This window comes from Protopterus annectens, chromosome 13.part0 (genome assembly GCF_019279795.1).
Source record: "Protopterus annectens isolate FY-2018-M chromosome 13.part0, PAN1.0, whole genome shotgun sequence".
NCBI lineage: Eukaryota > Metazoa > Chordata > Ceratodontiformes > Protopteridae > Protopterus > Protopterus annectens.
In genome coordinates this window covers 7753220-7781030 of record NC_056747.1, presented here as the reverse complement: position 1 = coordinate 7781030, position 27811 = coordinate 7753220, and the positions used below count along the sequence as shown (strand labels likewise).

At 43.4% G+C, this 27811-nt stretch overlaps 1 protein-coding gene across 2 annotated transcripts in view; it reads right to left on the bottom strand.

Annotated features, from left to right (window-relative positions):
- Positions 1 to 27811, bottom strand: part of LOC122788430 (oocyte zinc finger protein XlCOF6-like) — a 436284-nt gene that overhangs the window by 303151 nt on the left and 105322 nt on the right. For both annotated transcript variants that reach the window (XM_044055497.1, XM_044055498.1), the window contains exon 2: positions 22782 to 22908. In XM_044055497.1, the coding sequence (XP_043911432.1) occupies positions 22782 to 22908 (127 nt within the window). The remainder of the gene's footprint in view (positions 1 to 22781; positions 22909 to 27811) is intronic.

Here is a 27811-nt window from a genome sequence, read left to right as displayed (position 1 = left end):
TCTCCACTGATGGTGCAACACATTATACATTTTATCCCATGTGACTAACACTTTGAGCTCCACCCTCACTCAGTGTGTCCAACAGCAGTTACAGCTTCCCCTCTGAATAATTCATATTTTACGTTTCCTTACCAAGGGTCCATAGCAGCCAAAATATCCAACATGAAAAATTATCCAATCAAATTTTCCCCACTGTAGGTCCCATGGCACTCGCAGTGCAATACATGGGAATGCTGGACTCAAACCCTTAACCAGGATGCCCAAAAAAACAAAAAAAATTAAATCTGAGCAATATACTGCAAATGAATTCTCAAAATGTCTAACAGCAACTATAAGACATCATTCTAAACTGTGCTGCATTCCTATGTCATCCAGGTGGTTTCACGGCAGTCACAGTGCAAAATCAGACTAATGGTTTATTGCCTTGGTTAACTAAAGTCATCCTTAATATTATGTGGCAGTCTCACTGTAATAACGAACTAATGGTCTGTTAACCTCGTTAACCAAGGAACATCTTTACATAGCCTAGTACCAACCTATGAACCTATCAGTCCTAGGGCCTATGCAACCCTAGCCATAACAATTCCCTGGCTATTTCTTCCCACAGTATTTACTTCCCTGGACCCCTGTCTAGGCGACTGACCAATTTCCCATCTCCCATCCAATCATCAAGGTTCCTTTTGAAGAGGGCCAAAGAGGCATTCTGCTTGACATGTATGGGTAGTCTATTCCATAGTCTGGGGAGTCTGTGGGTCAGGAACCTATCCCTCCTGCATGTTTTGTTCATTGTGATGACAAGTTTTAGATCCCTGGAGTGTGTGTCTGAGGGATTGGGATTTCTTTAAATGCAACATGGCCAACAGCTCTGGGTTTGACATGGCCTTGTATGTTAAGCAGAGGTTGCCTCTGAGTAGACAATATGCGACAAGAGTATAGGAGGAGTTATTTTAGATGGTCAGCATAGGGCATCTGCTTTAGGCCTGTGGTTCTTTTAGTGAGGTATTTCTGCAGCCTTTCCAGTTGTTGCAGATGTCTTGAGAGGAACATACCAAACGGGGCATTGTATTCTATAAAGGGTCTAATGAGGGATGAGTACAGTGGGACAATGACCTCCTTTTTTCTGGATAAAAAGCACTTAGTGATGAGGTGTGCAACACAGAAGTATTTCCTGACTGTTGTGGCGATGTGGTTATCGAATGTAAGACCACTGTCCGCCTGTGTCCCTAAGTCTCTTATCACACTTTCAGTGTTTAGTGTACTGCCACCTATGTGGTAATTCATGGGTACATGTTTTTCCCAAAGGGGATAACTATACATGTTTTGGCATTAAGCTTGAGCCCATGGCTCTGGCACCAAGCATCTGTTTCTGTAAGGCCCTTTTGTAGAATATCCAGATCATTTGGGGTTTCAATAATGGCTCCCAGTTTGCAGTCATCTGCAAACTTTGTTAGCCAGAGTGCCTTAGTGTTGCCTGTACTTCAGAGAAGTAGATGCCAAACAAGAGCGGTCCCAGGACTGAACCCTGAGGTACTCCACTTGTCATTTCTCTGGATCTGGATTTGGAGTCTGCTACTTTTACAGTGTGGGTTCTGTCAGTAAGCCAGTTGGCAACCCATCGAGTGATGTAGGGATTAATGCCCAGCTTAGTAAGTTTATCTATGATTCCAGAGTGGGGGATGGTGTCGAAGGCCTTGGTGAGGTTCAGATAGGCTGTGTGGACCACCTTACGGACTGATTCAAAGAAGTCAATCAGGTTCAGAAGACAGGATCGGCCCTTCACGAACCCAAACTGCCCGGGGTCCAGTGTTTGAAGATTGTCAATGTCTTTGTTTATAAGTTCCATGATAATTCGTTCCATGGCCTTGCAGATCAGGCTCGTCAGACTGATGAGGCAGTAGTTCCCAGGATCCAAGGTGGATCCCCCTTGTGGAGTGGGATAACTGTAGCTGTGTGCCACTCAGTGGGCAAGAAGCCTGAGGTGAGGCTAAGATTAAACATGACACTTAGGCGAGGTGCCAATTCATTTTGTAGTTCATGCAGTACACAGCCTGGGATGTCATCTGGTCCCATGGATGCTGTATTGTTAGCTTTGGAGAGTGCATTTTTTACATGTGTGGCTGTTATTACCAGAATTTGGCAATCTTTCGGTATTGAGATGGGGCCTTTAGGGGGTGAGAGGGGGGTGAAGTTTGCACTGAATTGATCTGCCAGGATACTGGCAATATCCTTGGGATTAGTATATTTAATGTCATTCCGTTGTAGCTCAGAGCAGATCTGCGCATTGCCATTTAGATTCTTGACATAGCTATAGAATGCCTTGTGGTTGTCTTTGGAATCCTTGGCAATTTTATTTTCATAACTAGCTTTTGAGGATTTTATGAGGGATTTCAGCTTCTTACGGAGGCTGGTATGAAACTACAATGTCATTATGTAGGGACTTTGATCTCAGAATGACAAAAAATGGACAACAGATGCTATCCCCAAGGTAAATGGACTGTTCAAGGTAACTAATACTATAATGAGGAGTTTATCCATTACTTAGATCTCAGTTCTGCATAGTCACAGTCACCAACACCCCCAACCCCCATGTAATAACGGGGCATTGCTCCTTACCCACTTACCGATACCAAGTTCTTACGTAGTTTCACACCATGACATCCCTGTGCATTTCGGAGACCATCCCTCTTACCTAAATACACGCTGCATTCACAGTTCCTTAAGGTCACTCCTCAGTGAATTTCCGGGACCACTGCCCCTCCTTACTGATACCATGTGTTGTATCACCACCACTTTTTGTCATTTGCAGATCACATTCCCTACCTAATGACACCATGATTTCATAATTATGTATAGTTAGCTTTCTGTGTAGGCCTGCAATTATCATATCCTTACCTACTGACACCATGTGATCACAGTTCTTTATAATCATCTCCGTGTGCCGTTCTGTAATTACCATACCCTTACCTACTGACACCATATAACAGTACTGTAACATACCCTCCCTGTGTAGCTCTGTGACTACCATAGCCTTACCTACTGACATCATGTGAGCACAGTTCTGTATCACCTCCCTGTGTAGCTCTGTGATTATCCCCTTACCTACTGACACCATGTGACCATAGTTCTGTAACATCACCTCCCTGTGTAGCTCTGTGATTATCCCCTTACCTACTGACATCATGTGATCACAGTTCTGTAACATCACCTCCCTGTGTAGCTCTGTGATTATCCCCTTACCTACTGACACCATGTGACCATAGTTCTGTAACATCACCTCCCTGTGTAGCTCTGTGATTATCCCCTTACCTACTGACACCATGTGACCATAGTTCTGTAACATCACCTCCCTGTGTAGCTCTGTGATTACCCTTACCTACTGACATCATGTGACCACAGTTCTGTAACATCACCTCCCTGTGTAGCTCTGTGATTATACCCTACTGACACCATGTGATCACAGTTCTGTAACATCACCTCCCTGTGTAGCTCTGTGATTATCATCGTTACCTACTGACATAATGTGATCACAGTTCTGTAACATCACCTTCCTGATCACAGTTCTGTAACATCACCTCCTGTGTAGCTCTGTGATTATCCTTACCTACTGACATCATGTGACCATGAGCTGTGTAACACCTCCTGTGTAGCTCTGTGATTATCACCTACTGACATCATGTGATCACAGTTCTGTAACATCACCTCCCTGTGTAGCTCTGTGATTATCATCGTTACCTACTGACATCATGTGATCACAGTTCTGTAACATCACCTTCCTGTGTAGCTCTGTGATTATCATCGTTACCTACTGACACCATGTGATCACAGTTGTGTAACATCACCTCCCTGTGTAGCTCTGTGATTATCATCGTTACCTACTGACATCATGTGATCACAGTTCTGTAACATCACCTCCCTGTGTAGCTCTGTGATTATCATCGTTACCTACTGACATCATGTGACCACAGTTCTGTAACATCATCTCCCTGTGTAGCTCTGTGATTATCCCTACCTACTGACATCATGTGATCACAGTTGTGTAACGTCACCTCCCTGTGTAACTCTGTAATTATCATATCCTTACTTACTGATACCATGTAATTACAGTTCTGTAACATCACCTCCCTGTGTAGCTCTGTGATTATCGCCTTACCTACTGACATGTGACCACAGTTGTGTAACATCACCTCCCTGTGTAGCTCTTTGATTATCCCCTTACCTACTGACACCATGTGATCACAGCTGTGTAACATCACCTCCCTGGGTAGCTCTGTGGTTATCATCTTCACCTGCTGATATAATGTGACCAAAGTTCTGTAACATCACCTCCATGTGTAGGCCTGTGATTATTATATCCTCACATACTGACATGTGACCACAGTTGTGTAATGTCACCTCCATGTATGGCTTTGATTATCCCACTTACCTACTGACACCATGTGATCACAGTTCATCATGTGATCACAGTTTATTTATTTATTTTATTTTACATTTGTTGACCGGGAAAAATCCGACTGGATACATGTCCATTTTCAGCGGAGGCCCGGGGAGAAAAGCTCCACATTTAACAGTTGGTACATTGTTACATAGAAAAAAAAAAAAACTGATGTTAAATTACATTAAGCAATAATAATAGAAATAATAAAAAAAGAGAAGCCAGAGATACAGGCGTTATTAGTTACATACATAAATAGTTGATAAAAAGAGGGTAATTAGACGCAGAACAGGTATATGATTTGAAGAAAAACACTTAGTCATGCATAAAAGATAATACAAGACTAAGATGATTCAGAGGAAGAGAAATACAAGGGAAAGAAGAGGAAAAGAAAAAGAAGCTGACATGGTAGATTCCATGGGATTCTATTGAGAGAAGAGGTGAGAGAAGTGAGTTAACTCAAGGCAGTTAGTCAGGGTGTGAGCATTGGCATAACCAGTGGGACTTAAAATATTGGAATAGACTTTTTAAAGTATGATAGAGAGGTGTTTGTGGTAATACTGGTGGGAAGGGAGTTCCATATATTAGCAGTAGTGTTAGCAAATAGAGCATCTCCACTTGCATTGTTGGATTTAACGTTTTGGATAAGTATTCTGTTTGAGGAGCGTAGGCTATTTAGGTTAGTATAAGGAATGACTAGGCTCTTTAGAGCAGGGGTTTTCTCGGGATGGGTAAGTATTTTATATGCCTCAGTAAGTTGAGACAGCTGAAGGAGGTTAGGGAGTTCTATCCATCCAAGGTCTTTTAACATCTGTAACATCACCTTCCTGTGTAGCTCTGTGAATATCCCCCTTGCCTACTAACACCATGTGACCACAGTTCTGTAACATCCCCTCCCTGTGTAGCTCTGTGACTACCATAGCCTTACCTACTAACACCATGTGACCACAGTTCTGTAACATCACCTCTATGTGTAACTCTGATTACCATCCCCTCCTACTGACATCATGTGACCAGTTCTTAACATCCCCCCGTATAACTCTGTGATTATCATCCTCACATACAGACACCATGTTACCACAGTTGTGTGACATCACCTCCCTGTGTAGCTCACTGATTATCATCCTCACCTACTGATATCATGTGACCACAGTTCTGTAACATCACCTCCATGTGTAGCCCTGTGATTATTATATCCTCACCTTTTGGCACCATGTAGTTCAGCAACATGACTTCCCTGAGTGGTTCTGTGATTATCATATCCTTACCTACTGACACCATGCAATCACAGTTGTGTAACCACCTCCCTGGGTAGCTCTGTGGTTATCATATACTTACCTACTGACACCATGTGATCACAATTCTGTAAAATCATCTCCCTATGTAGCTCTGTGACTATCGTATCCTTACCTACTGACACTATGTGATCACAGTTCCAGAACATCACCTCCCTGGGTGGCTCTGTGCTCATCACCCTCACCTACTGACACTATGTGATCACAGTTCCAGAACATCACCTCCCTGGGTGGTTCTGTGCTCATCACCCTCACCTACTGACATCATGAGACCACAGTTCTGTAACATCACCTTCCTGTGTAGCACTGTGATTATCCCCTTACCTACTGACACCATGTGACACAGTTGTGTAAGATCACCTCCCTGTGTGGTTCTGTAATTATCATCCTCACCTACTGACATCATGTGACCACAGCACTGTAACATCACCTCCCTGTGTAGCTCTGTGACTATCATATCCTTACCTACTGACACCATGTGACCACAGTTGTGTAAGATCACCTCTCTGAGTGGTTCTGTGATTATCATCCTTACCTACTGAGATCATGTGATCACAGTTCAGTAACATCACCTCCTTGTGTAACTGTGATTATCATCCTTGCATACGGACACCATGGGATCACAGTTCTGAAACATCACCTCCCTGAGTGGTTCTGTGATTACCCCCTTACTTACCGACACCATGTGACCACAGTTCTGTAACATCACCTCCCTGTGTAGGCCTGTGATTATATCCTCACCTACTGACATGTGACCACAGTTGTGTAACATCACCTCCCTGTGAAGCTCTGTGATTATCATCCTCACATACTGACACCATGTGACCACAGTTCTGTAACATCACCTCCCTGTGTAGCTCTGTGATCATCCCACTTACCTACTGACACCATGTGACCACAGTTCTGTATCACCTCCATGTGAAGCTCTCTATCATAGCCTTACCCACTGACATCATGTGATCACAGTTCTGTAGCATCACCTCCACTGTAGCTCTGTGACTATCATATCCTTACCTACTGACACCATCTGATCACAGTTGTGTAACATTACCCCCGTGTAGCTCTGTGATTATTACCCTTAACTACTGACACCATGTGAACAGTTCTGTAACATCACCTCCCTGAGTGGTTCTGTGATTATCATATCCTTACCTACTGACACCATGTGATCACAATTCTGTAAAATCACCTCCCTGTGTAGCTCTGTAATTATTCCCCTTACCTACTGACATCATGTGACCACAGTTGAGTAACATCACCTCCCTGTGTAGCTCTGTGATTATCCCCTTACCTACTGACACCATGTGATCACAGTTCTGTAACATCACCTCCCTGTGTAGCTCTGGGATTATCATCGTTACCTACTGACACCATGTGATCACAGTTCTGTAACATCACCTCCTTGTGTGGCTCTGAGATTATCCCCTTATGTACTGACACTATGTGATCATAGTTCTGTAACATCACCTCCTTGTGTAGCTCTGTGATTATCATCCTCACATACTGATATCATGTGATAACTGTTCTGTAACATAACCTCCCTGTGTAGCTCTGTGCTTATCCCCTTACCTACTGACATCATGTGACCACAGTTGTGTAACATCACCTCCCTATGTAGTTCTGCGATTATCATATCCTTACCTACTGAAACCATGTGATCACAGTTCTGTAACATCACCTCCCTGTGTAGCTCTGTGATTATCCTCTTACCTACTGACATCATGTGACCAGTTCATAGGTAGATACTAGGCTATCTGCCCTAGGGCATTTATAAGCCTAGCCAGAGGGTATTTGGCTTCCGCCTCCCTATTAGATTAGCTTACTGTGCCTCTGTAAAGTAGGTCACAGAAGGTACCCTTTTAAGATTAGTTTACTGTACCTCTGTCTAGCAGGGACACAGGAGAGATCCCAGGGGTGAATTTGCGATTTCCCATCCACGCGTCCAAATTTCGCATGAAGAGGGTCAGCGAGGGGCTATGTCTAACATGAATTGGGATTCTATTCCAGAGTGAGGGGAGCCTTTGGGAAATGAATCTGTCCCTCCAGCATGTCCTATTTATTTTTGCGCTGAGGTTTAGGTCCCTGGAGCGTGTAAGCTCTAAGGGACTTGGATTTTTTGAGATGGAGCATGTCCATTAATTCTGGGTTTGACATGGCTTTGTACATCAGGCATAGATTGCCTCTGAGTAGGTGGTAAGCAACTGAGTAGAGCTGGAGTTTCTTTAGTCGAGCTGCATAGGACATCTGTTTGTAGCCCATGATCCTCTTGGTGAGGTACTTTTGGGGACTCTCCAGTTGCTGCAGGTGTTGGGTAAGGTACATCCCAAAAGGGGCATTGTATTCAATTATGGGCCTGATGAGTGACGAGTAGAGGGGCATAATGACCTCTCTTGATCTAGATGCGAACCCTTTCGTGATAAGGTGGACTATACAGAAGGTCTTTCTAACCACTTTGGCAACGTGATTATCAAAGGAGAGATTACTATCTACGTTGGTCCCCAAATCTCTAATTACTTCTTCCATACTTAATGGATTACCACCTATGTGGTAATTTGTGGGCACCTTGTTTTTCCCAAAGGGGATGACTATGCACTTTTTAGCATTTAGTTTGAGGCCGTGGCTCTGGCACCAAGCATCCGTCTCTGTGAGACCCTTTTGGAGGATGCTTGTGTCAGCTGGAGATTCGATTATGGCCCCCAGTTTGCAGTCATCTGCGAACTTTGTGAGCCATAATCCCCCCATGTTAGCCTGAACCTCAGAGAAGTATATACCGAACAAGAGAGGTCCCAGAACTGAGCCCTGTGGGATGCCACTTGTAACTGGTTTGGATTCGGACATGGCACCTGCGATTCTGACCATGTGGGTTCTATCTCTGAGCCAGTTTGCAACCCATCTTGTGATATAGGGGTTGATATTTAAGCTGGTAAGTTTATTTATGATGCCAGAGTGGGGTATTGCGTCGAAGGCTTTTGCGAGGTCCAGGTAGGCTGTGTGGACTACCTTGCCCTCATCTATGCCTTTGTTAACTGATTCAAAGAAATCAACTAGGTTTAATAGGCAAGATCTGCCCTTAACAAAGCCGAATTGGGTAGGGTCCAGTGTCTGGAGGCTCCCAATGTCTTTGTTTATGAGTTCCATGATAATACGCTCCATAGCTTTACAGACCAGACTAGTCAGGCTTATGGGGCGATAGTTTCCGGGGTCCATTGTGGCACCACCTTTGTGGAGTGGGACCACTGTAGCTGTACGCCATTCTTTGGGTACATATCCTGTAGTAAGGCTAAGTTTGAACAGTGACTTAATGTGAAGGTTCAGTTCTTCTTGGAGCTCATCTAAGACACAGCCTGGGACACCGTCCAGTCCCATAGATGCTGTGTTTTTTGGTTTGGAAAGGGCAGCTTTCACCTGTGCATCTGTGATGTCAGGGAGGTTACATTCAGTTGGGATAGGCATTTGCTCCTTTGGGGGGGAAGGGGGGGAGAAGTTTGCGCTGAATCTGTCTGCCAGTATGTTGGCTATGTCTGTAGGTTCGGTATATTTTGTACCATTATGCAACAATTCAGAGCATATCTGGGAGTTTCCACCCATGTTTCTGACATAACTAAAGAAGGCCTTGTGATTGTCTTTAGTGTCTAGAGCAATTTTTCTTTTGAAACTGTCCTTTGATAGTTTTATGAGGGATCGAAGTTTCTTGCTAATACTGATTAGAGATGCCTTCCCTTTCTGGGATTTTGCTCTGTCATGTAGTAGCTTCCTCCTTCTGTTGTATAGCTTATTTATGGCCGGGGTCCACCAGACTCAGAACTCCTGTTTTTGGAGGAGTGAGTCTTGGTTTTATTTGGGATAGCATGATCCATGCATTCCTGCAGGTGCTCAAAGAATGCATTTGTAAAGGATTCTGCGGATTGGGCTGTATTATCCTCTGGCCCAGGGACTTTGAAGGATTCCACCTCAGTCTTGAGAAGTGCAAAGTTGGCTTTGGAGAAATTCTTTACAGTGATTTCCTTGGCTGGGGGTGGGGATGGGATATGGATGTCCAGGGAAATTTGTTTATGGTCTGATCTTACCAATGAGGGGTTTACCTCTGGTGTGGAACATAGAGTCCCCATGTTGGCAATGACCAGGTCCAATATGTTGTTCCCCCTTGTGGGAGTGGTGACCAGTTGTTCCATTGCGTTACAGTTTATAAATTCAAGGAACTGTTGGGCGAGGGTGTTTGGGCTTGAGTAGTTTTCCCAGTCAATGTTTGGGTAGTTGAATTCACCCAATAACATAGTGTTTGGAGAGACCTTCATATTCTCCAGTGTTCTCAGGAATGCCAAGTGGGGTTCCTGTAATAGGGTGGGTGTTCTGTAGCAGGCTACAAACTGAAAGGCAGTTTTGCCCGCTGTTAGTTGCATATGGATGGTTTTGATGCTTCGTGCAGTGCTACTAACCTGGAGGTGTAGGTATCTTTGATGAATATAGATACTCTCCCTCCATTTGTGCTTCGGTCCGGGTTTTGGGGCCGAAACGCATGGTATGAGTTATAACCTGGTAGTGCTGGGGTGCTCTCAGGAGTCTTGAACCAGGTTTCTGTTACTGCACAGACACCGATTTTCTCCATACTGAGGAGAGTCTCGAGTGCGTGCATCTTGAGGTTTAGACTTCTGGCATTGAGTAGCATTACCTTTAGTTTTTTTATCTTTGGGTTGTCTATGGAGGTGGGTGTGTCCTTTGAGCCTTGCCTAAAAAAGGCACTATGGGGGTGGCAAGAGCCTTGGCCAGTATATGAAAGCCTAAGGGTGACAGGTGCAAGCCGTCCCTAGTGAAGCAACGTGGCTTGTCGAGCATGTCATCCCAGGCTGACAGACACTGGATCCCCTTTGAATGACACCAATACTTTAGCCAATTGTTGAAACTGATCATTTTGTCTTTATACTGTGGCATCATTCTTGGTGAGGGCAAGATGCTACTCAAGGTCAGGGACATACCAGCCTGGGCTACATGGTCAGAGAGCTCCTCTATGTCTCTTCTCATGTAGTCCAGGGAGGTACGTCTCAGGTCATTCACACCAGCATGGACAATGACGGAGTCATACGTGTACCTGCTTTGGCGTGACCTGAGTGCTTGCGTTATGTGGCGGATCCTGGCACGCGACAGGCAGCTTACAGTGACCTTCTCCTTGTTCAGTCTGGTGAGTGGGACGTCAGTGAACGGACAATAGAGTCCCCTATAACAAGTGTATTTGGTGTGTTGTTTGGTCTTATGGGCTGTGACTGAGACACACTGATTTTGTGAGATATGTGATTTGTGGGTATTGTTGAGGGGTGGCTGTTGCTTGGATATCTACTTAGGAGGTCTTTGCTGTTTAGGCAGATTTTTATTTAGAGCCTCCGAGTGTGTTTTTGTGTGTTTATGTGTTGGGTATGCAGATGCAATAGGTCTGTGCGAACTGGATTTGTGGTGTGGGTGGTTACCTTTTCCTCCTGACTGACTGTGCCAGTCTTGGGTTGAGAGAGCTCTGCCTCCAGTTTGGCTGTGTAACTGCATCTCTCACATGTATTAGAGTTTGTTGGAAGGAGGAGAGGTTTGTCTGTGTACATAAGGCAATTGTAACATTGCCTCAAAATTCCCAGATTCACCAGCTGGACTGGAGAGTAACCTTGAAACTGACCCTTGGACATACCAGATTAGTATAGGGAACTGTTTTTTTACTGATCAGATTAGGGAAGGGAACTGATTTTTCACTTGATTAGGAAGGACCAATCGGGAGTCTAATACTTATGAGAAGTCAAGGAGGGTGTAGTGCTTTAGTTAGTTAGTTAGTGTTTCCTTATAAGAGCGGAGCAAGTGCAGGGCTTTAGAAAGAGAATAGAGTGATTACTTTGAGAGTTTGAACAGTTCTAAGGGAAAAAGTGAAGAGCAGACTTTGTGGAGCCTGGAATAGTTTAAACCTGTTTTGGCGGCACTGCCTGACGCTGCTCAGTGCCAAAACTGCGCAAAAAGAGAGTTGTAGGGTTTTAAGAGAGAGAGATCAAGGAGTTTAGAATGGACCCAAAATGGCCACTAAAACTACAGCTTCTAGGTAGTAACCACTCCTCCAGGGATAGGCAGGCTGTTCAGTGTTAACCACTCCCGCTGGTGAACACAGAGACTTCCCTTTAGCCCAAGCAAGCACTGGCCTTCTGGAAACTTCCAAACAGTTCAGAACAGCAAATCTGTAACTGAACTTTCTTAACTTTCAGAAAGTGGGAAAAAAGCAAGATTTTTTTCTTTTTGTTGTAGTTTAAAGGTAGCAGAGATACACAAGCAGCAAAATAATCACAACAGTGCAATAAATGATCCCACACTTGAGTGCTAGGCCAAAATCAGGTAAAATGCAGTTTTTAGAGAAAAAACGATTTTAAATTAAGTGCAACACAGGAAATGCAGTAAACAGGCTCTAGATGTGTTCCAAGTACTGTTACTGTTACAGATATAAACTTTAGCAAGCCAGAAAATGCCAAAAATTAGGCGGCAAAGCAATAAAACTTAACAAAAAATCAGAAGAAAATACTTAAAATCACAAAAGTGGCTCCTTTTCTTCTCTCAGCGTTTCTCCCTTGGTAGGTACTCCAGCAACAACTAACAAGCATGAAAACACGCCAAAACCACGAGGCAGCCTGGTTTTAAGAGAGAGAGATCAAGGAGTTTAGAATTGACCCAAAATGGCCAATACAACTACAGCTTCTAGGTAGTAACCACTCCTCCAGGAACAGGCAGGCTGTTCAGTGTTTACCACTCCCACTGGTGAACACAGACACTTCCCTTTAGCCCAAGCAAGCACTGGCCTTCTAGAAACTTCCAAACAGTTCAGAACAGCAAATCTGTAACTGAACTTTTTTAACTTTCAGAAAGTGGGAAAAAAGCAAGATTTTTTTTTTCTTTTTGTTGTAGTTTAAAGGTAGCAGAGACACACAAGCAGCAAAATAATCACAACAGTGCAATAAATAACCCCTCACTTGAGTGCTAGGCCAAAATCAGGTAAAATGCAGTTTTAGAGAAAAAAAAGATTTTAAATTAAGTGCAACACAGGAAATGCAGTAAACAGGCTCTAGATGTGTTCCAAGTACTGTTACTGTTACAGATATAAACTTTAGCAAGCTGGAAAATGCCAAAAAGTAGATGGCAAAGCAGTAAAACTTAACAAAAAATCGGAAGAAAATACTTAAAATCACAAAAGTGGCTCCTTTTCATCCCCTCCTTATGTAGCTCTGTCATTATCCCCTTATCTACTGATAGCATCATTTCATTACAGTTCTGTAACATCACCTCCCTGTGCAGCTCTATGACTATCATATCCGTATCTACTGACATCATGTGATCACAGTTCTGTAACATCACCTCCCTGTGTAGCTCTGTGATTATCCCCTTACCTACTGACACCTACTGACACCATGTGAACACAGTTGTGTAACGTCACCTCTCTGTGTAGCTCTGTGATTATCTACTTACTTACTGATACCATGTGATCACAGTTCTGTAACATCACCTCCCTGAGTGGTTCTGTGATTATCATATCCTTACCTACTGACATCATGTGATCCCAGTTCTGTAACATCCCCTCCCTGTGTAGCTCTGTGATTATCATATCCTTACCTACTGACACCATGTGACCACAGTTGTGTAACATCACCTCCCTGTGTAGCTCTGTGATTATCATCCTCACATACTGACACCATGTGACCACAGTTCTGTAACATCACCTCCATGTGTACCTCTTTGATTATCATCCTCATCTACTGACATCATATGACCACAGTTGTGTAACATCACCTCCCTGAGAGTTCTGTGATGACCCCCCCTTACCTGCTGAAACCATGTGACCACAGTTGTGTAATATCACCTCCCTGTGTAGCTCTGTGATTATCCCCTTACCTACTGACACCATGTGAACACAGTTGTGTAACATCACCTCCCTGTGTAGCTCCGTGATTATCCCCTTACCTACTGACACCATGTGACCACAGTTGTGTAAGATCACCTCCCTGTGTAGCTCTGTGATTATCCCCTTACCTACTGACACCATGTGATCACAGTTCCGTAACATCACCTCCTTGTGTAACACTGATTATCACATCCTCACCTACTGAAACCATGTGATCACAGTTCTGTATCACCTACTTGTGTGGCTCTGGGATTATCCCCTTATGTACTGACATCATGTGATCACAGTTCTGTAACATCACCTCCTTGTACAACACTGATTATGACATCCTCCCTTACTGACATCATGTGATCACAGTTCTGTAACATTGCCTCCCTGTGTAGCTCTGTGATTATCATCCTCACATTCTGACACCATGTGATCACAGTTGTGTAACATCACCTCCCTGTGTAGCTCTGTGATTATCATATCCTTACCTACTGACATCACGTGATCACAGTTCTGTAACATCACCTCCCTGTGTAGCTCTGTGATTATCATCGTTACCTACTGACACCATGTGATCACAGTTGTGTAACATCACCTCCCTGTGTAGCTCTGTGATTATCATCGTTACCTACTGACACCATGTGATCACAGTTCTGTAACATCACCTCCCTGTGTAGCTCTGTGATTATCATCGTTACCTACTGACATCATGTGATCACAGTTCTGTAACATCACCTCCCTGTGTAACTCTGTGATTATCCTTACCTACTGACACCATGTGACCACAGTTGTGTAACATCACCTCCCTGTGTAGCTCTGTGATTACCCCCTTACCTACTGACACCATGTGATCACAGTTCTGTAACATCACCTCCCTGTGTAGCTCTGGGATTATCATCGTTACCTACTGACACCATGTGATCACAGTTCTGTAACATCACCTCCCTGTGTAGCTCTGTGATTATCATCGTTACCTACTGACATCATGTGATCACAGTTCTGTAACATCACCTCCCTGTGTAGCTCTGTGATTATCCTTACCTACTGACACCATGTGACCACAGTTGTGTAACATCACCTCCCTGTGTAGCTCTGTGATTATCATCGTTACCTACTGACACCATGTGACCACAGTTCTGTAACATCACCTCCCTGTGTAACTCTGTGATTACCCCCTTACCTACTGACATCACGTGATCACAGTTCTGTATCACCTCCCTGTGTAGCTCTGTGATTACCCCCTTACCTACTGACACTATGTGATCACAGTTGTGTAACATCACCACTCTGTGTAGCTCTGTGATTATCATCGTTACCTACTGACACCATGTGATCACAGTTCTGTATCACCTCCCTGTGTAACTCTGTGATTACCCCCTTACCTACTGACACCATGTGACCACAGTTCTGTATCACCTCCCTGTGTAGCTCTGTGATTATCATCGTTACCTACTGACACCATGTGACCACAGTTTTGTAACATCACCTCCCTGTGTAGCTCTGTGATTATCATCGTTACCTACTGACATCATGTGACCACAGTTGTGTAACATCACCTCCCTGTGTAGCTCTGTGATTATCATCGCTACCTACTGACATCATGTGACCACAGTTCTGTAACATCACCTCCCTGTGTAGCTCTGTGATTATCCTTACCTACTGACATCATGTGACCACAGTTGTGTAACATCACCTCCCTGTGTAGCTCTGTGATTATCCCCTTACCTAGTGCACCATGTGACCACAGTTGTGTAACATCACCTCCCTGTGTAGCTCTGTGATTACCCCCTTAACTACTGACACCATGTGATCACAGTTCTGTAACATCACCTCCCTGTGTAACTCTGTGATTATCCCCTTACCTACTGACATCATGTGATCACAGTTCTGTAACATCACCTCCCTGTGTAGCTCTGTGATTATCCCTCTTACTTACTGACACCATGTGATCACAGTTGTGTAACATCACCTCCCTGTGTAGCTCTGTGATTATCATTGTTACCTACTGACACCATGTGATCACAGTTCTGTAACATCACCTCCCTGTGTAGCTCTGTGATTATCTACCTTACTTACTGACATCATGTGATCACAGTTCTGTAACATCACCTTCCTGTGTTGCACTGTGATTATCCCCCTTACCTACTGACATCATGTGATCACAGTTCTGTAACATCACCTCCCTGTGTAGCTCTGTGATTATCCTTACCTACTGACACCATGTGACCACAGTTGTGTAACATCACCTCCCTGTGTAGCTCTGTGATTATTCTTACCTACTGACACTATGTGATCACAGTTGTGTAACATCACCACCCTGTGTAGCTCTGTGATTATCATCGTTACCTACTGACACCATGTGATCACAGTTCTGTATCACCTCCCTGTGTACCTCTGTGATTATCCCCGTTACCTACTGACACCATGTGATCACAGTTCTGTAACATCACCTCCCTGTGTAGCTCTGTGATTATCCCCTTACTTACTGACACCATGTGATCACAGTTCTGTAACATCACCTCCCTGTGTAGCTCTGTGATTATCATCCTTACCTACTGACACCATGTGATCACAGTTCTGTAACATCACCTCCCTGTGTAACTCTGTGATTACCCCCTTACCTACTGACATCACGTGATCACAGTTCTGTATCACCTCCCTGTGTAGCTCTGTGATTACCCCCTTACTTACTGACACCATGTGTTCACAGTTCTGTAACATCACCACTCTGTGTAACTCTGTGATTATCCCCTTACCTACTGACACCATGTGATCACAGTTCTGTAACATCACCTCCTGTGTAACTCTGTGATTACCCCTTACCTACTGACACCATGTGACCACAGTTCTATATCACCTCTTTGTGTAGCTCTGTGGTTATCATCGTTACCTACTGACACCATGTGACCACAGTTCTGTAACATCACCTCCCTGTGTAGCTCTGTGATTATCCCCTTACCTACTGACACCATGTGACCACAGTTCTGTAACATCACCTCTCTGTGTAGCTCTGTGATTATCATCATTACCTACTGAAATCATGTGACCACAGTTCTGTAACATCACCTCCCTGTGTAGCTCTGTGATTATCCTTACCTACTGACATCATGTGACCACAGTTGTGTAACATCACCTCCCTGTGTAGCTCTGTGATTAACCCCTTACCTACTGACACCATGTGATCACAGTTCTGTAACATCACCTCCCTGTGTAGCTCTGTGATTATCATCGTTACCTACTGACATCATGTGATCACAGTTCTGTAACATCACCTCCCTGTGTAGCTCTGTGATTATCCTTACCTACTGACACCATGTGACCACAGTTGTGTAACATCACCTCCCTGTGTAACTCTGTGATTATCCCCCTTACCTACTGACACCATGTGACCACAGTTGTATAACATCACCTCCCTGTGTAGCTCTGTGATTAACCCCTTACCTACTGACACCATGTGATCACAGTTCTGTAACATCACCTCCCTGTGTAGCTCTGTGATTATCATCATTACCTACTGACATCATGTGATCACAGTTCTGTAACATCACCTCCCTGTGTAGCTCTGTGATTATCCTTACCTACTGACACCATGTGACCACAGTTGTGTAACATCACCTCCCTGTGTAGCTCTGTGATTACCCCCTTACCTACTGACACCATGTGATCACAGTTCTGTAACATCACCTCCCTGTGTAACTCTGTGATTATCCCCTTACCTACTGACACCATGTGATCACAGTTCTGTAACATCACCTTCCTGTGTAGCTCTGTGATTATCATCCTTACCTACTGACATCATGTGATCACAGTTCTGTAACATCACCTCCCTGTGTAGCTCTGTGATTATCCCTCTTACTTACTGACACCATGTGATCACAGTTCTGTAACATCACCTCCTGTATAGCTCTGTGATTATCATCGTTACTTACTGACACCATGTGATCACAGTTGTGTAACATCACCTCCCTGTGTAGCTCTGTGATTATCCCCTTACCTACTGACACCATGTGATCACAGTTCTGTAACATCACCTCCTGTGTAACTCTGTGATTATCCCTTACTTACTGACATCATGTGATCACAGTTCTGTAACATCACCTCCTGTGTAGCTCTGTGATTATCATCCCTACTTACTGACACCATGTGATCACAGTTCTGTAACATCACCTCCTGTGTAGCTCTGTGATTATCATCGTTACCTACTGACACCATGTGATCACAGTTCTGTAACATCACCTCCCTGTGTAGCTCTGTGATTATCATCATTACCTACTGACACCATGTGATCACAGTTCTGTAACATCACCTCCCTGTATAGCTCTGTGATTATCATCGTTACCTACTGACATCATGTGATCACAGTTGTGTAACATCACCTCGCTGTGTAGCTCTGTGATTATCATCATTACCTACTGACACCATGTGATCACAGTTCTGTATCACCTCCCTGTGTAACTCTGTGATTATCCCCCTTACCTACTGACATCATGTGACCACAGTTGTGTAACATCACCTCCCTGTGTAGCTCTGTGATTATCCCCTTACCTACTGACATCATGTGATCACAGTTCTGTAACATCACCTCCCTGTGTAGCTCTGTGATTATTTTTACCTACTGACACCATGTGACCACAGTTGTGTAACATGACCTCCCTGTGTAGCTCTGTGATTATCATCGTTACCTACTGATATCATGTGATCACAGTTCTGTAACATCACCTCCCTGTGTAGCTCTGTGATTACCCCCTTAACTACTGACACCATGTGATCACAGTTCTGTAACATCACCTCCCTGTGTAGCTCTGGGATTATCCCCTTTCTTACTGACACCATGTGATCACAGTTCTGTAACATCACCTCCCTGTGTAGCTCTGTGATTATCATTGTTACCTACTGACATCATGTGATCACAGTTCTGTAACATCACCTCCCTGTGTAGCTCTGTGATTATCCTTACCTACTGACACCATGTGATCACAGTTGTGTAACATCACCTCCCTGTGTAGCTCTGTGATTATCATCGTTACCTACTGACACCATGTGACCACAGTTCTGTAACATCACCTCCCTGTGTAACTCTGTGATTACCCCCTTACCTACTGACACCATGTAATCACAGTTCTGTAACATCACCTCCTGTGTAGCTCTGTGATTATCCCCTTACTTACTGACACCATGTGATCACAGTTGTGTAACATCACCACTCTGTGTAGCTCTGTGATTATCATCGTTACCTACTGACACCATGTGATCACAGTTCTGTATCACCTCCCTGTTTAACTCTGTGATTACCCCCTTACCTACTGACACCATGTGACCACAGTTCTGTATCACCTCCCTGTGTAGCTCTGTGATTATCATCCTTACCTACTGACACCATGTGATCACAGTTCTGTAACATCACCTCCCTGTGTAGCTCTGTGATTATCCTTACCTACTGACATCATGTGACCACAGTTGTGTAACATCACCTCCCTGTGTAGCTCTGTGATTACCCCCTTAACTACTGACACCATGTGATCACAGTTCTGTAACATCACCTCCCTGTGTAACTCTGTGATTATCCCCTTACCTACTGACATCATGTGATCACAGTTCTGTAACATCACCTCCCTGTGTAGCTCTGTGATTATCATCGTTACCTACTGACACCATGTGATCACAGTTGTGTAACATCACCTCCCTGTGTAGCTCTGTGATTATCATTGTTACCTACTGACACCATGTGATCACAGTTCTGTAACATCACCTCCCTGTGTAGCTCTGTGATTATCATCGTTACCTACTGACATCATGTGATCACAGTTCTGTAACATCACCTTCCTGTGTAGCTCTGTGATTATCATCGTTACCTACTGACATCATGTGATCACAGTTCTGTAACATCACCTCCCTGTGTAGCTCTGTGATTATCCTTACCTACTGACACCATGTGACCACAGTTGTGTAACATCACCTCCCTGTGTAGCTCTGTGATTATTCTTACCTACTGATACTATGTGATCACAGTTGTGTAACATCACCACCCTGTGTAGCTCTGTGATTATCATCGTTACCTACTGACACCATGTGATCACAGTTCTGTATCACCTCCCTGTGTACCTCTGTGATTATCCCCGTTACCTACTGACACCATGTGATCACAGTTCTGTAACATCACCTCCCTGTGTAGCTCTGTGATTATCATCGTTACCTACTGACATCATGTGATCACAGTTCTGTAACATCACCTCCCTGTGTAGCTCTGTGATTATCATCGTTACCTACTGACACCATGTGACCACAGTTCTGTAACATCACCTCCCTGTGTAACTCTGTGATTACCCCCTTAACTACTGACATCATGTGATCACAGTTTTGTATCACCTCCCTGTGTAGCTCTGTGATTACCCCCTTACCTACCGACACTATGTGATCACAGTTGTGTAACATCACCACTCTGTGTAGCTCTGTGATTATCATCGTTACCTACTGACACCATGTGATCACAGTTCTGTATCACCTCTCTGTGTAACTCTGTGATTACCCCCTTACCTACTGACACCATGTGACCACAGTTCTGTATCACCTCTTTGTGTAGCTCTGTGGTTATCATCGTTACCTACTGACACCATGTGACCACAGTTCTGTAACATCACCTCCCTGTGTAGCTCTGTGATTATCATCGTTACCTACTGACATCATGTGACCACAGTTGTGTAACATCACCTCTCTGTGTAGCTCTGTGATTATCATCATTACCTACTGAAATCATGTGACCACAGTTCTGTAACATCACCTCCCTGTGTAGCTCTGTGATTATCCTTACCTACTGACATCATGTGACCACAGTTGTGTAACATCACCTCCCTGTGTAGCTCTGTGATTAACCCCTTACCTACTGACACCATGTGATCACAGTTCTGTAACATCACCTCCCTGTGTAGCTCTGTGATTATCATCGTTACCTACTGACATCATGTGATCACAGTTCTGTAACATCACCTCCCTGTGTAGCTCTGTGATTATCCCCTTACCTACTGACACCATGTGACCACAGTTCTGTAACATCACCTCCCTGTGTAACTCTGTGATTATCCCCCTTACCTACTGACACCATGTGACCACAGTTGTATAACATCACCTCCCTGTGTAGCTCTGTGATTAACCCCTTACCTACTGACACCATGTGATCACAGTTCTGTAACATCACCTCCCTGTGTAGCTCTGTGATTATCATCGTTACCTACTGACATCATGTGATCACAGTTCTGTAACATCACCTCCCTGTGTAGCTCTGTGATTATCCTTACCTACTGACACCATGTGACCACAGTTGTGTAACATCACCTCCCTGTGTAGCTCTGTGATTACCCCCTTACCTACTGACACCATGTGATCACAGTTCTGTAACATCACCTCCCTGTGTAACTCTGTGATTATCCCCTTACCTACTGACATCATGTGATCACAGTTCTGTAACATCACCTCCCTGTGTAGCTCTGTGATTATCATCGTTACCTACTGACATCATGTGATCACAGTTCTGTAACATCACCTCCCTGTGTAGCTCTGTGATTATCATCGTTACCTACTGACACCATGTGATCACAGTTCTGTAACATCACCTCCCTGTATAGCTCTGTGATTATCATCGTTACCTACTGACATCATGTGATCACAGTTGTGTAACATCACCTCCCTGTGTAGCTCTGTGATTATCCCCCTTACCTACTGACACCATGTGATCACAGTTCTGTAACATCACCTCCCTGTGTAACTCTGTGGTTATCCCCTTACCTACTGACATCATGTGATCACAGTTCTGTAACATCACCTCCCTGTGTAGCTCTGTGATTATCATCGTTACCTACTGACACCATGTGATCACAGTTCTGTAACATCACCTCCCTGTGTAGCTCTGTGATTATCATCGTTACCTACTGACACCATGTGATCACAGTTCTGTAACATCACCTCCCTGTGTAGCTCTGTGATTATCATCGTTACCTACTGACACCATGTGATCACAGTTCTGTAACATCACCTCCCTGTATAGCTCTGTGATTATCATCGTTACCTACTGACATCATGTGATCACAGTTGTGTAACATCACCTCCCTGTGTAGCTCTGTGATTATCATCATTACCTACTGACACCATGTGATCACAGTTCTGTATCACCTCCCTGTGTAACTCTGTGATTATCCCCCTTACCTACTGACATCATGTGACCACAGTTGTGTAACATCACCTCCCTGTGCAGCTCTGTGATTATCCCCTTACCTACTGACATCATGTGATCACAGTTCTGTAACATCACCTCCCTGTGTAGCTCTGTGATTATTCTTACCTACTGACACCATGTGACCACAGTTGTGTAACATGACCTCCCTGTGTAGCTCTGTGATTATCATCGTTACCTACTGATATCATGTGATCACAGTTCTGTAACATCACCTCCCTGTGTAGCTCTGTGATTATCCTTACCTACTGACACCATGTGATCACAGTTCTGTAACATCACCTCCCTGTGTAGCTCTGTGATTATCCCCTTACCTACTGACATCATGTGATCACAGTTCTGTAACATCACCTCCCTGTGTAGCTCTGTGATTATTCTTACCTACTGACACCATGTGACCACAGTTGTGTAACATCACCTCCCTGTGTAGCTCTGTGATTATCATCGTTACCTACTGACATCATGTGATCACAGTTCTGTAACATCACCTCCCTGTGTAGCTCTGTGATTATCATCGTTACCTACTGACACCATGTGACCACAGTTGTGTAACATCACCTCCCTGTGTAGCTCTGTGATTATCATTGTTACCTACTGACATCATGTGATCACAGTTCTGTAACATCACCTCCCTGTGTAGCTCTGTGATTATCCTTACCTACTGACATCATGTGATCACAGTTCTGTAACATCACCTCCCTGTGTAGCTCTGTGATTATTATATCCTTACCTACCGACACCATGTGATCACAGTTGTGTAACATCACCTCCCTGAGTGGTTCTGTGATTATCCCCTTTACTTACTGACATCATGTGACCATAGTTGTCTAACATCACCTCCATGTTTGTCTCTGTGATTATTCTTACCTACTGACATGTGACCATATTTCTACACTATTATCACCCTCAACAGCTCTGGCACCGTCTTCTTACCTAATGAGATCATGTTCTCAAAGTTCTGTACCATCACTTCCCGGTGCAGCTGTTTCTCCTCTTTGCTCAGCATTTTCCATTCCTCCACTGAGAAGTCAACAGCAACATCTTCAAAGGTTTCTGGAAGCTAAAAAGCAAGAGATTCTTTTTAAGTCACTCTTCCTATGACTGGTAAACTGTTTCAGTCCAAACAGTGATTGCATTTGTCTTATAAATCAGTCAAACAGTGATTGCATTTGTCTTATAAATCAGTCAAACAGTGATTACATTTGTCTTATAAATCCGTCAAACAGTGATTACATTTGTCTTATAAATCAGTCAAACAGTGATTACATTTGTCTTATAAATCAGTCAAACAGTGATTGCATTTGTCTTATAAATCAGTCAAACAGTGATTACATTTGTCTTATAAATCAGTCAAACAGTGATTGCATTTCTCTTATAAATCAGTCAAACAGTGATTACATTTATCTTATAAATCAGTCAAACAGTGATTACATTTGTCTTATAAATCTGTCAAACAGTGATTGCATTTGTCTTATAAATCAGTCAAACAGTGATTGCATTTGTCTTATAAATCAGTCAAACAGTGATTACATTTGTCTTATAAATCAGTCAAACGGTGATTACATTTGCTATATAAATCAGTCAAACAGTCATTACATTTGTCTTATAAATCAGTCAAACAGTGATTACATTTGTCTTATAAATCAGTCAAACAGTGATTACATTTGCTATATAAATCAGTCAAACAGTGATTACATTTGTCTTATAAATCACAGTCACTAATTCTGACACTTTTGTCATGGTAAGTGCATTCCTACCTACATCATACTGTAAGGGAACAATACAGCTCTCTGCCAGTGACAAATCTGATTTGCTTGTACTTAGGTGTACTTGAACAGTTCCTATCTACACTCTAGTGAAAAGTGATTACCAAAAAATCTTTTATGCTGAGCAAACAGGTAAAGTGAAATGGAATTAATCAGAAAAGTGGTAACTCCTCTGCATCTCTATGTGCTTATTCTTGGAGGCCAAATAAAGTTCACTCACACTAAGTAATAAAATTATTCCCTACTATCTACACATACCCTAACAGTAGTAACTATACTGTCCCTGACCCCCCTGCTCTATGTAAGGAAAAGTATAGCAGGAGTACGGTTCTTTTCTCCTATACACCAGAGTGTATAGAACCAGAGTATGGCTCTACAGAACCAGAGTATGGCTCTGTTCTCCTATACACCAGAGTGTCAGAACCAGAATATGTCTCTGTTCTCCTGAACACCACAGTGTATAGGACCACAGCATGGCTCTGTTCTCCTGAACACCAGAGTGTATAGAACCAGAGTATGGTTCTGTCCTCCTGTACACCAGAGTGTACAGAACCAGACAGAGTATGGCTCTATAGAACCAGAGTATGGCTCTGTTCTTCTATACACCAGAGTGTACAGAACCAGAATATGTCTCTGTTCTCCTGAACACCACAGTGTATAGGACCACAGCATGGCTCTGTTCTCCTGTACACCAGAGTGTATAGAAACAGAGTATGTCTCTGTTCTCCTGAACACCAGAGTGTATAGGACCACAGCATGGCTCTGCTCTCCTATACACCAGAGTGTACAGAACCAGAATATGTCTCTGTTCTCCTGAATACCACAGTGTATAGGACCACAGCATGGCTCTGCTCTCCTATACACCAGAGTGTACAGAACCAGAATATGTCTCTGTTCTCCTGAACACCAGAGTGTATAGGACCACAGCATGGCTCTGCTCTCCTATACACCAGAGTGTACAGAACCAGAATATGTCTCTATTCTCCTGAACACAAGAGTGTATAGGACCACAGCATGGCTCTATAGAACCGGAGTATGGCTCTGTTCTCCTATACATCAGACTGCATATTACCAGAGCATGGCTCTACAAAACCAGAGTGTGGTTCTGTTCTTCTATATACCAGAGTGTATAGAACCAGAGTGCAGTTCTTTTCACCTTCATACTCTAGTTTACAGAACCAAAGTAGAGCCCCAGGCTCCATTACATCCTAGTGTACAAAGCTAGAGTACAGTTCTGTTCTCCCCTTATACTCTGATGTATGAAATAAGAGGGTAGGTCTGTTCTACCCTTACACTACATTGTAGGAAACTCAGCTACAGTTCTGTTGTCTCATTCCCAAATGTAAGAAAATGGATAACAGACTTTTTCTACTTTGCAGATTCATAGGTAAATTCTAGGCTGGCTGCCTTTGTGGGCCATTTTAAGCTGAGCCAATTTCCCTTCCAAACGTAAGAATCAAACCCTGTACCTTGTGTTTATGAGGTAAACACCTTAACAATTATATCAACACCCCAGCCCCCAATTTATGAGATATTCAAGAGCACAGTAGAGCATGCTACAGAGTATATGTTTATTTTGCACAATGGGATGTGTTAAAGATAAAAACTGCATTTACTATTATTTTATTAAGTTGAAATTTTTATTCCAGAATATCTGATTGACTGTGGTGAATTTTTACTTAAGCTGGTCTTTTCTGGATTCCTTTTTCACAGAACTGAAACAACATGTTATTCAGAAATATCTGTTGTCTGGGTTGGAGGGGACAATTACATTTTGAAAGTTAGAGAACAAGTTACTGTACAATTGCACAAACACTCTCTGCTCCTCTAAGGGTCTATGTTCAGCTACCGAATTTCAAAAAACGCGAATGGCTAAATACCAAACAGTAAACATCAAAACAGGAAAATTAACCAACAACAACTTCCACAAAAATAAATCCATCTAATGGCCATAGTTGGCCAACAACCAGGAAGTAACGTGACACATAAGGTAAGTGAAGGGAAACCTATAAAATTTGCCCTATTCCCCACTATAGTGCAATCTCAGAGTTGGTATATATAGTTAGGGGGGTGTGGGGGTGCAGTCCCCCACAGTGGAAGCATGTGGGGACAAAGCACCCCACCTTGGTTGGTTGAGTTCTTGATGTTGGTCGACTATGGCCATTTGATGAATTTCTTTTCATGGATGTTATTGTTTGCTATTTGTAATGTTCAATATTTACTGTTTGGTATTTAGCTGTTCACGGTTTTTGGAATTCAATAGCTGAACACAGACCCCTCCTCTAAACCCTCAATGTAGCAGACATACACAAGTCTGCCCTCCTTACACCTAATGTTTGAAACCAGAGTACACTAGTGTATAGAACCAAAGTCTGATCTGTTTCCCTTACACTGTCATGTGTTACACGTATGTACAGCTCAGGTTCTCTTGTATCTCACTGTATGGAAGCCATGTGTCAGACCCGAACACAGCTCTGTACTCTATTACCGCCTCATCTGGAACCAGATTACTGCCACATTCTCCCGTACATGCTAGTGCAGGAAAGCAGAGTACAGCTACATTTTCTGTTACATTTCCTAATGCATGACACTGTAGCACAGCTCTGTTCTGGCTGCATGCTAATGTGGAACCAGATTCAAGCTTTGTTTTCCTTGTACCCTAGTGTTAGGAGTCAGTGTACAGCTTTGTTCTCCCGCGTACTGTAAACTATGGAACCAGAAGACAGCTCTGATCTACATTACACAGTAGTGTATAAAGTCAGAGTGCATCTCTGTTTTTTCTTTCACAAGTGCCTGTGGAACCAGACTGCAGCTCTGTTCTCGGTTATGCCTCAGTATACAAAGGCAGGGTACATCTCTCTTTTTTCTACCTTACACCCTAATATAGAACCTTTAGTAAAGCTTTGATGTCCTTACATTCATATGCTGTAGTATTCATAATATTAGGGAGTCTGCCTCTGGCTGACTCGTACATCTGGCCAGTATATAAAAGTTAAGTTCAACTCTACTGTAGTGTACGTGTGACATCGCACACAGAACTAGTCCTACATTGGTCATAAAATGACACAGAGTATAAAGCAGATGTCAGCACCTACCAAGCCTCAGAACTTTTCTGCCACCAGTCAGAACGTCTTCTCTGGTGATTGCTCATCAGCAAAGTTGCAGATTCCGATCAGAAAAGTATCAATTTGAGTTTTCTCTTATTGCTTTGTGAGCTACTGTTGTGGTTGATGTTACACGTCAGCTAAGAAAGGCAAGTGTCAGTGTGGAAGGCAAAGTCCAAATAAAGACTCCCATGACCTTTGTCTCTTTTGCCTAGGCCCTAACCAGGTATAGAACACCGAACTTTCAAAATTTTGAGCGTTCTAATATCGAACCCTATTAATCGAAAATTTAAAACATCTAACTTACAGAACAGCGAATTTTTTCCTAGGGGAAAAAATTTGCTGCTCCAAAACACATACACATAACACAAGCACACCAAACAAACAGCAATCCACACACATACACCTAAACTCTTATACCTAGCCCTACATTAAACTATGCATACACCACTAACTATCCACTTACCTTAACCCAAACCCTAACCCTAAGGTCCGTCACTATCGCACAGTCACCTCACCCGCGCCCTAACCCTAACTCACCTACCCTGCCCTAACCCTCACGTCCACAAAATCACACACTTACATGACCTGCACCCTAACCCTAACTCACCTAACCCACCCTAACCCTCATGTCCACACAATCGCACACTTACCTGAACATGACCCGTAACTTTCCACCACAGTGATGAAAATACCAAAGCAACAGAAATGGACAACCAAATTCTTTCACTAGGAAAAAATTTGTTTTTCTGTTTCTTTGATATTTTCAGTGGGTCGATATTAGAACACTCGAAATTTTGAAGGTTCGGTGTTCTATATAAACCCCCTAACCATGACCATACCTCTTGCTCGATTTGCGAGGCTTTTGTCCCCAACACCTTATATAGTCATTTATTTTCCCTTAATCTGTACTTTGAAAAACAGTGCCTTAAGCACCTAGCATGCCCTTCAGTTGAGCTGCTTATTAAGAAGGCCAAGAAATCTAGGCATGACTTACCAGTTGCTCCTCGAATTCCAGACAGCTCTCCTGAGGCCGATGTTGGCCTGGAGACCATTTCAGAGTCAGTAAGCAAATCTTCTATGGATACCAGTG